The sequence below is a fragment of the Copadichromis virginalis genome, linkage group LG10, assembly GCF_057382275.1.
Source record: "Copadichromis virginalis isolate Kocher_CV1m ecotype Utaka linkage group LG10, C_Virginalis_male_GT1.1, whole genome shotgun sequence".
Taxonomy (NCBI): domain Eukaryota; kingdom Metazoa; phylum Chordata; class Actinopteri; order Cichliformes; family Cichlidae; genus Copadichromis; species Copadichromis virginalis.
Window position 1 is genome coordinate 12,956,061 of NC_140627.1, and position 12,442 is coordinate 12,968,502.

General features: G+C 38.4%; 1 protein-coding gene across 1 annotated transcript; it reads left to right on the forward strand.

Moving 5' to 3' along the window:
• Positions 1–3,216: 3,216 nt before the first annotated feature.
• Positions 3,217–10,344, forward strand: mpzl2b (myelin protein zero-like 2b). The gene is made up of 5 exons (XM_085469893.1): positions 3,217–3,622; positions 7,482–7,651; positions 7,848–8,061; positions 8,689–8,851; positions 9,828–10,344. Exons 1-5 carry the CDS (start codon positions 3,574–3,576, stop codon positions 9,970–9,972), a joined length of 741 nt encoding a protein of 246 aa, XP_085326019.1. The 5' UTR covers positions 3,217–3,573; the 3' UTR covers positions 9,973–10,344.
• The last annotated feature ends 2,098 nt before the right edge of the window (positions 10,345–12,442 follow it).

Sequence of the window (12,442 nt, forward strand, 5' to 3'; positions counted from 1 at the left end):
CAAGAAACAGATTTCCTCATCTTTCTGAAGCACTTTGAAAACCACACCAAGGTAAGCCATGATAAAAAGTAATGGAATTGCGATGCTGGTGAACAACTACATTTTTTCAGCTTCATTGTTATGTTCAAAATTGGTGCAAGAGTTGTAGGTTATAATGCCCACTGAGCCAATGAGGCCAAACTCAAGGAAGACCAACCAAAATTAATGAAATATTCAGTTGCAGAAAATTCCACAATTTGTCTTTTTTGGGGGGTTGGAATATGTTCAAAAGCTAGATTTCGGCATTCTGTCACACACACACAGAGCTACATAAATGGCTCTAAGTGCATTCATGTGTTGAATAAACAAAGATTACATGTTAATGTTTTGTTAGTACCCTTATTTCATTGTGTTACATTTCACCCCAGGATATGTTACAACTAACCCAGACTATGGGGTTAATTGTAACATTTCACTCTTTGTGTTTGAGACCATACCATGCAATGGGTAATTGTGCTGCAGAGAAAATAGCTGCACTATTTAATAGCAGAGACATGTAAATACTTTGCATTACATTTTGAATCCACTACCTTAACAGAGCTCCAATTTACAGACAGAAATGTCAAAAATGTTACAACTATCCCCGGTCTCCCCTACAAAACATTTTAATAAATGTCATTAATGAATCTAAGAAACAGCTGCAAGAAGGTTTGATACAGAAATATCTCTGTAATCCTATGTTCTGACAGGTGTGTTCACCTGTCACTAAAAAGGAGAGCTGTACAGTTGTTTAGGAGTGATTTCCTGAAGTGTTCAGCGAGGCTGAATGAGTCTGAGGAAGAATGGGCTCTGCAGTCTCTTTAGTGTGTGGCTAATGGAGCGGGAGCAATGGCTGTGAATGATGATCAGTTTGTTCAGTGACTTCCTGTCCCTCACTGACTCCAACACTTCCAGTTTCCGACTAAACAAACTGAGCCTCAGCCATTGTTAATGCAGATTTTCTTTTTTTCAGTGTAAGCATTCTTCATGACTCTTGAAGAACCTGTGGCTTTTTCAGTAACAGAAATCAGCTTTATAATAGCCTTTCTTTGTTCCTGGGAAACTTCGAGGTTGCTTTTGTTTGGCTCACTTTTACATTTTACAAACTGGCAGATAAGACATGCTAAAAAAATATCCTGGGACATTTATTTAAACACAAATTGTCTTTACTTTGATTTCACATATGGCATGATTCACCATCACTAAAACCTCTTTAAATTCTTTTAGTTCTTTCTTTATTTTCTCCTGTTTGTATTATGTTTCTATAATGCCTTTTCCCTCTTAATCCTTACATTGCCCAGCCAAGTCCCCAGCGGTGTTTGTTAACCAACTGAAACAGTCCACTGCTTTTCTGCGTGTGTAGACGTGCCCTGAAAGCTCAATGAAAGGTTTGAAAGAAGTGTCGCTACTCTTAGGGAAAAATAACTCATACCAAAATGAACCACCAGATGGAGCCCCTACACATCTCTGCTTAAGTTTTCAGTAGATCAAACCAAGCCACCCATACCAGCTAAAATACCCCGCACAGTACAACTGAGCCATACCAGATCTCCAGGATTCATGTTTTCCATTTCATTTATCACTCATATTGTCAGATGCTATTTTTTATACAATACGTTTACCTCCTAAAACATACCTGGAAGACCTCTGAAAGTAAATAAACCATTATGAATTTCCCTCAATGTCAGAACTTTTAAATTTATTGTTTTGTCATTTTTTAAATCGAGAATAACTAAACATCAATTAAACTCAAATTAACAGTGCCTATCATCGGATTAGCTTTGTAAGTATTTGTTTGTTTGTGAAGACAAATCCTGAAGGATATCAAATTTATCAGTAAATAGATAAAGCCTCAAAATGAGATTTTTACAAACACTGGCATCCTCTTTATAGATTTACTGGTATCCCAGACCACAATTTGTAAAGCTATAGTGAATATCTTACTTAGATTTGGTGTGTAGACCACAGGTCCACTACGGAGGAAGACAGACTCAGTTGTAAGATAAGATAAGATAAGATAACCTTTATTAGTCCCACACGTGGGAAATTTGTTTTGTCACAGCAGGAAGACATTAGTTGCCTGGTCAGACCTAATTGGAGAGCTTCTGATTCTGCTGTACATTGTATTAAATTATAAAGGTATATACTCATCTAAGCCTGCATCAGCATAACTACATTTTTAAGACAAGCGTATGACATAGACTGTATGTAAAAGCTGGATGTAGCTACTGTTTATGTTGTCTAGAGAAGTTGGGAAAGTATGATGATAGCCTATGTAATATAATATCTCTCAGTATTCATTTTGACAGCAAATCTTGGTATTATGGTGTAAAAATGTAAATGTGTCTATCTAACCATAATTGCACAGAGAGGTAACTTCTGATTGCACCACTTCCAAACTTGTAACCATTTTCTTTGGATTTCAGTTAGTTCAGATTGGACCCTGCCTCTTGTCCTATAATAGCTGGGATATTGTAGGACAAGAGCCCCTCCACGCAAAGTGCTGTAATGCTGGTAACTCTTCCTTTGCAACTCTGGGTGCTCGGATTAATTTTCAGATAGTTTTTGACTGACTGGAGGAAGCAGTTTGCCTTCAGGGCGTTTTTTGTTGTCTTATTTACTGTTTTCTATAGCGAGTTGGTAAGTTTTAGGTGTCTGACGCATTTAGCTGTGTAAATAACTGAATGTGCTCTTTGGCTACGTTCACACTGCAGGTGTTAATGCTCAATTCCGATTTTTTGATCAAATCCGATTTTTGTGTCTGCTTGTTCACACTACAAATAAAATGCGACAGCAAACGCGCTCTAGTGTGAACGCTCAAAGCGGCCCGCATGCGCAAAAGAAGACGTCACACACAACACGCTCTGTACACCCAGAGCAAACCATATTGTTTGACTGATGGGCCTTAATATAAAGACTTCGGACTTTAGAATTAAACTAATCAGATTATACAGTACATAAAATATACGTGAAAGTAAAATGTTCACGTTTCCCCAACGTTGTCTTCCCAACAGTTTCACTAACATCTACACTTATTGGCCAGGAAGCGTTCGCGATGTCTTCTCCAGAACTGATAATTGGCGTCTGTCTTGTGTCAGTGACGTAAAAGACGGATTTAATGCGACATGACCGTTCAAACAGCAGTCGCTTTCTAAAACATCGGATATGTATCGGAATCAGTACCACATACGAAAGTGACCCAGATCGGATTTGAAAATATCGATTTTGTGCCGTTCACACTGTCATACCATGATCGGATATGGGTCGCATAGGGTCCAAAAAATCGGATTTGATGCGCTTTCGCCTGCAGTGTGAACGTAGCCTTAGAAAGTAGGAGTAAGAAGAAGGTAGGGTTGAAATGTGTCACGTTTCGACTCAGCGGTTGTGAGATTACATGGGCATGTGTTATGCAATAGGCAAAACTCCGCCTACAGGTGCACTGAGGTTTTCACTGTCCAAAAAAACGGCTTTGTCCTTTTGGCAGCGATAGTCGCGATCCGGACTCTAATAAACTTTCATGAAGGGATTTATACAGAAGAATTAATCAGGCGGAGTATGTATCGGATATTACCTCTGCTCCTCCTGGGAGGATTCTTCCTGACAGGTGAGTTTTAGGAACTTCCGGGAGGTACATCGCATTATTAACGTGTTTCACAAACATGGCAACCGTGTTTAATAAAACGAAACACAAACGAAACATCAAGTTCGGAATTGGTCTCTGAGCTGTAAAGCCCGTGTTATTCTTTGGGCGTTCACGGTGTAGTACAGAGTATAAAGTACACTTACGTGTACTGCGACCAGTTTCTGCTAGTATGCCGTAGCAGGCGTTGATAAGACCGTGTTTGGATTTGAAGCCATGGATTATTTCTTTGTATTAGATCATACTTTTAACTGACAATCACTTTATTAGGTACACATGTTCAGCAGCTTGCTAACGCAAATATCTTGTCAATCACATGGCAGCAGATCAAAGCAATTAAGCAAGGTGACCTGCCGAAGTTCAAACTAAAAAACGGGAAGGAAGGGGATCCAAGTAACCGTGAAAGTGGCATTTTTGAAATACTTAGACCAGACAGGCTGGTCGGAGTATCTCAGAAACTGCAATGGTCTGAAAAAGAAAGCACATCCAGTATCCGTCAGAGGAGAATAATGGGCCACTACCTTGAGTTTATATGAAGGCAACAGTAACTTAAAATAACCACTTGTTACAACCAAGCTGTGCAGAAGAGCATCTGAAAGCACAACACATCAAACCTCAAAGCAGGTGGGCAGCAGCAGCAGAATGCACACTGTGTGACACTCCTGTCAGCCAAGATCAGTAAACTGAGGCTACAAGTTGCACAGACTCACAAAAATGGCATAACAAATTACAGAAGTGGAAAAAGATTGTCTGGTATGATGAGCCTGGATTTCTTCTGTGACCATTCAGATGGTATCCGACGTAAACAACATGAAAGCATGGATCTGTTCTGCAGTGATTCAGCCTTGTGGTGGTTTAATGGTGTGAGGGAAAGAATTTCTTTGCGCACTTTGGGCCCCTTAGTACTAACGGAGCGTCGTTTAAACACCACAGTATTGTTGTTGACCATGTTCATCCCTTTATATGACCGCATCACTCATCTCATGATGGCTGCTTCTTAAACTGATCTCAAACTGTTTTCCTGAAAATAACAATTCACTAGCTAGGACCACATCCTCACTTTAGGTTTCACAGCATTTCTAGTAGATAATGACAGATGGCTTGAGCATAAATTGAGGCTGTGGTTTGGGGAAAGCCTGAGAGTTGACTGGCAGCAGCTCTCAGGCCAGGCAAATCCCCATGTACCAATGAGAAGTGAATGAATTGAAAAAGGAAGGAAGGGAGGGACGGTGGGGCACGAAAATGAACAGCTTGTAGTGCCAGGAGGGTCGAACTACAATGAGTTCACTGTACCTAATAGTCTCCACAGTCACTAAATCTGAATCCATCTTTGGGATGTGCTGGAAGAGGAGATCATCACGCATATGCAGCTGACAAATCTGCTGCAACTGTGCAATGCTGTCGTGTCAGTATGGACCAAAATCACTGAGAAATGCTTCCAGCTCCTTGTAGAATCTATGCCACAAAGAATAAACACAGCTGTGAAGGCAAAAAGGGGTCCAGCAAGGAACACCTTAGTATTAGTAAGCTGTACCTAATGAAGTGCCCAGTGACTATATATGCCACACATACCGTTACTATCCACAATTCATGCCTTAATCCATGCAAGTAATTTCATTAATATTTATTTTTTTAATATCCACTTTTTTGTGGATATTAAAAAAAAATCAACATGCCATACATGCAATGTGTCGGTTTGACTGTAGACATTTGAGAATTTAAAGGCTTCAGCAACAGCTGTAATGTTTACAATCAAAAGCCAAACACTGTGAAAAAGCTTCTTGTATAAGAACAGCTTATATATAAAAGAGGAAGTCAGAGCCCCAACTTTCTATATAAAATGACATAATATATTTAAAAAATAAATATGTATGCATAGCTGCAGCTGTCTGCAATACAACTTTATGCAAAAAACTATAAAAACGACTTTTAATTTATTTTGGAAGAAGTTCGAACATATACATTCACATTAAGTACAGCATGTTTGTGCTGCTCATGATGGATCCCAAACCTTTATTTTTCCTTTATTGTGGCTTCCTTTTCTTTCACTGTGTTTCTCTGCATGTTGTCTTGAGGTGTCTTCTGACTGTTTTTAAGAATGCCAGTCACTCATCTTCCTTTTTGCATGTCATTCTGAGCAACTGACGCCAAAATCCACTTGAACCAGCTGCTATTTGCAGCTTAACTTGTGTGTTGTTTTCGAATGTAAATCTAAGCCATATGCAACATGGATTTTGCATTCTTCTTTAACTAACATGTGATACGTGAGCTGGACAGCATTTGGTCATACAAAGTCATTTCTATATCTGATATCTGAGCAGGAATCTATTCAACATTTTAGGAAACATCTTTAATTAACAAAAAATCCATGTTTGCAGTGTGATTCTTACTTCTAAACAAGAAACTTGCACATAACCTCTGACTGCAGGGTTGTTTGATGTGTGATCACAGTACTTTTGGTTTTTTCCAATTAGTTTTCATTTTGTTTAGTTTTGACTTTTTTCTCTTTAAGACATCTTAGTTTCAGTTAGTTGCGCAGAGTGAAGTTAGTTCTCCAAGTTTACAAAATAGTTTCAATTGTAGTTTTTTCCCCCCCAAAAGTTAAATTTGATTTTAGTGAATTAAATATTTTTTCACTTCTGGTTTAAGTTTTCAGTTTAGCTGTAACTAACAATATTAACCTTGGTCTGTAAACACAGCAGATACATTGACGGGGTGTTCCCACACTCTCGGCCATGGAGGAGATAATTGAGAGGAGAACTGAAACTGGCCTTGTTTGTTTGACCATGGCTCAGGGGGTTGAGAAGCGTATCTGTAACCGGAAGGTTGCCGGTTCGATCCCCGGGCTCTCTGTCCTGGTCGTTGTGTCCTTGGGCAAGACACTTTACCCTACCGCCTACTGGTGTTGGCCAGAGGGGCCGATGGAGCGATATGGCAGCCTCGCTTCTGTCAGTCTGCCCCAGGGCAGCTGTGGCTACAACTGTAGCTTGCCTCCACCAGTGTGTGAATGTGAGAGTGAATGAATAGTGGCATTGTAAAGCGCTTTGGGTGCCTTGAAAAGCGCTATATAAATCCAATCTATTATTATTATTATTTGAAGAGTATCAGCTGTGTGCTCCCACAGAGCCTTGGAAAGCGTTGATAAGTTTTTCAGTAATTCAGATTTAAAGGCAAGTTTATTTGTATAGCACAAAAAATAGTTATTTCTAAAAACATAACTACTCTTCTTTTATTAAGGTTAATGTGGTTTCTTAACTTTTATTCTTCTGTCTGTGTTGAACTGCTTCCTTATTTACCAGGGATCTGTTAACCATTATACTAAAGAGCTTCACATCCCATTAATTTAGCATGGAAAGAAATCCTGTGTCTTACTGGTGCTGGAAGTCTCTGAAACTGCCATCTTTCATCTGCAACATATCACTAAAATTTGAAACATCCTAATCTGTTTATTGCTTCCAGGCTGGACTATTGTAATTCATTATCATCAGATTGTTCTAAAAGTTCCCTAAAAGTGCTCCAATTAGCAGATCTTGAGGTAGATTAACACTAACCTCATAGTAGGTGTGCAAGTACAGATGTTGTTAAATTACAATTTGCTGTGTTCGTTGTTGTACTGGCAGACATGTAAAACCACAGTCAGGCTGTGGAATAGATTGTCATGTCGTTGCCATAAGAAAGTAACAAACTCACATTTTATATTGAAAGGCAGTAAAGTTCTGAGGCACATGACATGGTGTGTCAAGGACATTACTGTGTTTAATGAAATGGGCAGTTTGAACTAACTTCAATCTTGATTGTTCTCGTTTGGTCGTGTTTATTTCAGGTGTGCGGCATGTTACTGGGATAGAAATTAGAACGGAGAAGGAAATGGAAGCAGTCAACGGGACGGATGTGAAACTAAGCTGCACCTTCAGTAGTACTCATCCAGTGACTCCAGGTTCTGTCACAGTATCCTGGTACTTCCAACCCCTGAATTCAAAACCCGGCGAGTCTGTGAGTATAAAATAGATTTTTTTTAAATGTAATAAAATTCAGTCCATAAGACTTTCAAATAATACCTAATTTCTTCCTCTCAATTTCAGTCTTGTATTAGCTTCTAGTTTTATATGTTTAAAGTTTCCAGTGTGTGTTAATATTTTCTATTTCTGCACTTCCTTTTTTTTGTCTTTTTCTGTAATGTATGTGGCAGCTGTTTTACTACGAGAATGAAACGCCTCACCCTCCAACGTCTCCGCAGTTCAAAGGGCATGTAGTGTGGTCGGGAGATATCATGAGAAAAGATGCTTCCATCACTCTCCAGGACGTGAATCCAACTTTTAATGGCACCTACAGCTGCCAAGTGAGAAACCCTCCAGACTTTCAAGGCAATATTGGAGAGATCAACCTCAGAGTGATCAACAAAGGTTAGACTATTGGACCTCAATATCAAAAATGACACCTCGTGGATTGAATGATATGATTCATGATTTGGTTTGCTACACAGTTTGTTATCTGCTAAACAATCTGCTAAACTGCTAAAAACAAATAAAGGAAGACTTTGAAAACATCAGCTCACAATGATCAAAAAAGATCATGCTCAATATCTTCTCTGATCTGGACTGGATGATGTGCTAGGAGTGAAAAGATGCCACATTGTTTGAGGGAAATTAAAATGATTAATCCACAGAGGGCTGAATTCAAAGACAGAGAAAAATACAGCAGGCTGGGCTATTTAGCCAAAATTTCATTGCAGTAACTTCAAATGATGGTCAGTAGTTTGTAAGGCACCAGAGACATTTGTATGTGTATGTATTAGAATAAGTCTTTTAAAGACTGATGCGTTGCATATATGACGATTCTGTTACTTTTGAGATGAAAAGTTTGACTCATTCATCGCATCGTTATCAGAAGCAGTACAGTGAGGGAAAAGAGACATTTAAAAAAAATAGAGAACGTTTTAGTATGTGTCATATGATTGAATGAAGCAGGACAGTGTGATTAACCACTGGGTCGCTCATTCATCTTTACTTTGTCTTCTTTCTTGCTCCTAGTGTCCCTCTCTGAGATAAGTTTCCTGGCGATCATAGTTGGAGGTGCTTGTGGTGTAATCCTGCTCATTCTCACTATCATTATGGCAGTGAAGTTCTACAAGAAAAAGAGAAGGGAAGATGACTTTGAGCTGCACGAGCACGATTTCAAAGACCCAACTGTGTGGTGAGGGCCAGAGAACTCTGTCTTTTGGGACTGGTGTGGACTCTGGTTGGCTGTTGGGTTGATTTTCCTGGAGGAGATGACTAATAAGGATAAGGGCATCTTCGTCTATGTTTTTTCCTCTATTGTGAATGTCTTGAATATTAATGTATTTTTTTTTATTCAGTTATTTCAGTATTAGAGCTCAAACACCCTTTCCAGTCTGTACACTTTTGTATGTGTGTATATACTATTGAGACTTTTCTACAAAGTTGGTCCTGATTGTGACTACTGAATACTTTGTAACAGAATTTTTTAAATGTAGGTTATGGATTATAATCATGGTTGGTTTTTATAATGGTGGTTATTAATACTTGTTCACAGCAGCAGTTCTAACTGAATGAGTGAGGCTGTTTTTCTGTATAATCTTTAGCATTTTACCATTTAGTTAGCATCTTTCAATCACAGGTTATTTTATTGTAAATTTTATAGATGTCAATTTTAACTAGAGCACCTTTTTGAGGTAATTGTACGTGGTCTTCAACATAAAGAAAAGCTGATACTGCTGCGGTGAACTGAGTTAAATGCGCTCTGCTGCCTTCTACTAATGGGTTACATTACAGCTTTGGCAGGTGAAAGCTGTCTGGGCAAAATCTTCTGCTTTCTCGGTGAGCAGCAGCTGCAAGAACAACTGTTGCTTCACAGCACTTGTCATTTTATAAATCCAAGATCCAGGGAACAGTGAATGGGTTTTAGTACAGAAGTCTTGAACTGTCGAAGGTAAGAATCAGTTCATTGATTTTCTGGGCTCTGGGCTGGGTTGGTTTCAAGTCGAGGAGTCTGGGTGTCTCCTTCTCTATATATAATTTTTTTTTTTTGCTGAGGTAAACCAGTGTTGTTTTGTATATTTGCTTCCCTTTTGATTGAAGCCAGTATCCCACAAATAGTCCTTCTCATTGCATCTGTGTTTGTGTGTGACTGTTTGGTGGGGGTGCTTCAGCAAACCCAAGGAGGCAGAGCATCTGACAGCCTTGCAGAAGAAAAAAGAGGTCAGTTCAGACGATGAAGAGTCTGAGCCCAGCAGTGGAGATGATGATGATGATGATGATGACGATGACGATGACGACGATGACGATGATGATTAGATAGATGTATTTTTCTTGAATTCAATTTGTTCATTCACACAAATTTATTGGGCTGATCATGTGGATGTGATGCATTCAGAAAGTTTTGTGACCGCCCATGAAAAGCAAAAACTTCTGATTGAAATCTAATTTTTCCCTGTAAAGAAACTCTCCCCGTGCACCTCTGGAACACTTCCACCATAGAGGCTACTTTTAGATATTAACCTTATATTAAAATGTGAGTAAAAAGAGAAAAGCAGTGACTTGCAAATAAGTTAAAACTTTTATTTATTTGGAAAAAAAATCCAAAGAAAAAATGTTGACATATTACAATGTTTTTGTTTTGTTTTAAAATTTTATGTCAGCAGCATGTTTCATAAAATTCTGGATTTATTTCACTGAAGTCTTTGAAGTTTTGAAGCTTTCAGATGACGTTGCCATCTTGGTTTTAAAAAACTGATATGATGAGGCTGATATGAAACCAGATCCTTAGATGATGTAATGCTGGTTTGTTTTAAGACTCTTTCATACAGCTTCTTCTTCTTTCTTTCTTTTTTTTTTTTTTTCTTGCCTCAAAGCTACTTCCATGTTTTATACTGTCTATGGATAAACTGAGCTTCTCTTGGATTCTCTTCTGAGACTTCTAGTTTGCTGCTCTCCAGTTTAAGATGAGCATATACAATAAAATATCTGTCAACATTTTATATCTCTTCTTAGTACTTTTTCAGTTAAATATCAGGTTATTACTGCATTCTGCTTTATTGACATTTTACTTGCTGCTTTATTGACATTTTACTTGCTGCTATAGTGTAGTTGACAGGATTAAAATATATTTGGCTGAACACACATGTTATCTTTGCAAAGCTACCTTTTTTTTCTTCCTTGCCAAAAAGCTTGCATTTGCAGACAGCAAATCTCGACCAATGACATTTCAGCTGAGAAAATCAAGTGTGTTAAGCTCCTAGCATTAAACAGAAGTCATGTGCAGGTTACAACGGTTGGCTAAGCTCACTCCTTTTTAACTATTACAAATTATTTCCACTTCCCAATGTGACGCACCAACCAAAGCTGACTGATTCCAGCTTTTTCTGCACAAATAAAGAACTTACACGACTATTTCAGTACTCCACATACATACTCCAGTATATAGGCGCCGATGTCTGAAATGTGTTGAGTTGTCATTTCATTTTTTAATAACTGGGACAAATAAATGCCAGACTTGTTCACTGTACTGTTTATGATTGCTATGTTGCTTTGTTGTTGTGTAATCTCATTGGGGATTTCTACTCAAAAACTGGACATGTATTGCCCTTCTGGGGTGTCCATGAATGTTTACTGTTAAATAATTGAACTGTAGATGTGTAAAGCGTAGGCCCTAGTAAGATGTTTCATTGCTAACACTACCCTGTTGCCAGTGTAGATAGTGCTTATCTGTGCTGCTGCCACAAAAATGTGTCTCTTTCTTTCCAAAAGTTCACCAACAGGTTTATGAGCAATGACTACTGTTTACTTCACGGACAACTAGCAAGTTTGTGTTCTGCTTTTTGTATAAAAAGTGAAAAATAAAAATTTCTGTTCAGCGACTTTGGAATAAAGTTTTTTGTTTTAATCATAAAGGCTTGTGAATTCTTTTTGAATAGAAGTTATCAGGGTGTGTACAGAGAGGCTCGATATTAACAGCTCAGTAGCATGGAAGAGAATGCAACATACCAACTGTCAGCCACTCCTCGGTGTGTGTGACAGTGAGTTATTGTAAGTCACTCTGCCCTAAAACAGTTGATTGCAGCTTACAGTTTGTGCTGGAAAGTCACTTTGATGTTTTCTGTGTCTTCAAATAATTTGAAACACTCTCACTGGGACAGTTATTGAAAGGATATTGGTGACTTTACTTTGACACTGCTCACAAAGAGCATAAATTCACAAAAACATCAAACAGATGTGGAACACATCACTGGTAACTTGAATGCTCATTTTTTGTATTCCTGAAATTGAATTACATTGTTACCTGTTCTGTTCATATCTGTCCTAAGATAAATCTAACTCAAGCTGCTGGAACAATATTAGTTACTAAGGCGGGGTGGAAAGACTGGGACGTGCAGGAACCTGCCTGGAATTGTCCAAGCTTGTCAAAAACCCCATCTGTCTCCCTACCGATTCATTTTTTAATTTTATATTGTGCGGTGTATTTGTTATCATTGAAAACAACTCGCTGAACCACTTTACTTTATTCCTTTTCATTAGATCAGTTTAAGTGTACCATATTTAACAATCACAGAACCACATAAACGTGCTGTGCTTTTTTTTTTTTTTTTTTGCTGTGAGAGATTAACTTACCTCTCATTAAAAGAAATAATGTTTTGGAGTGATATGACAGTTTAGTGGCTAGGTTGGGTATCAAACAGGTGCAAATGTTTTGAAGTCTCTGGTTGGATTCTCAGCTGGATAAATAGTTCCCATCTTTTCCCACTGCCGATGTCAGATAAAGTCATTG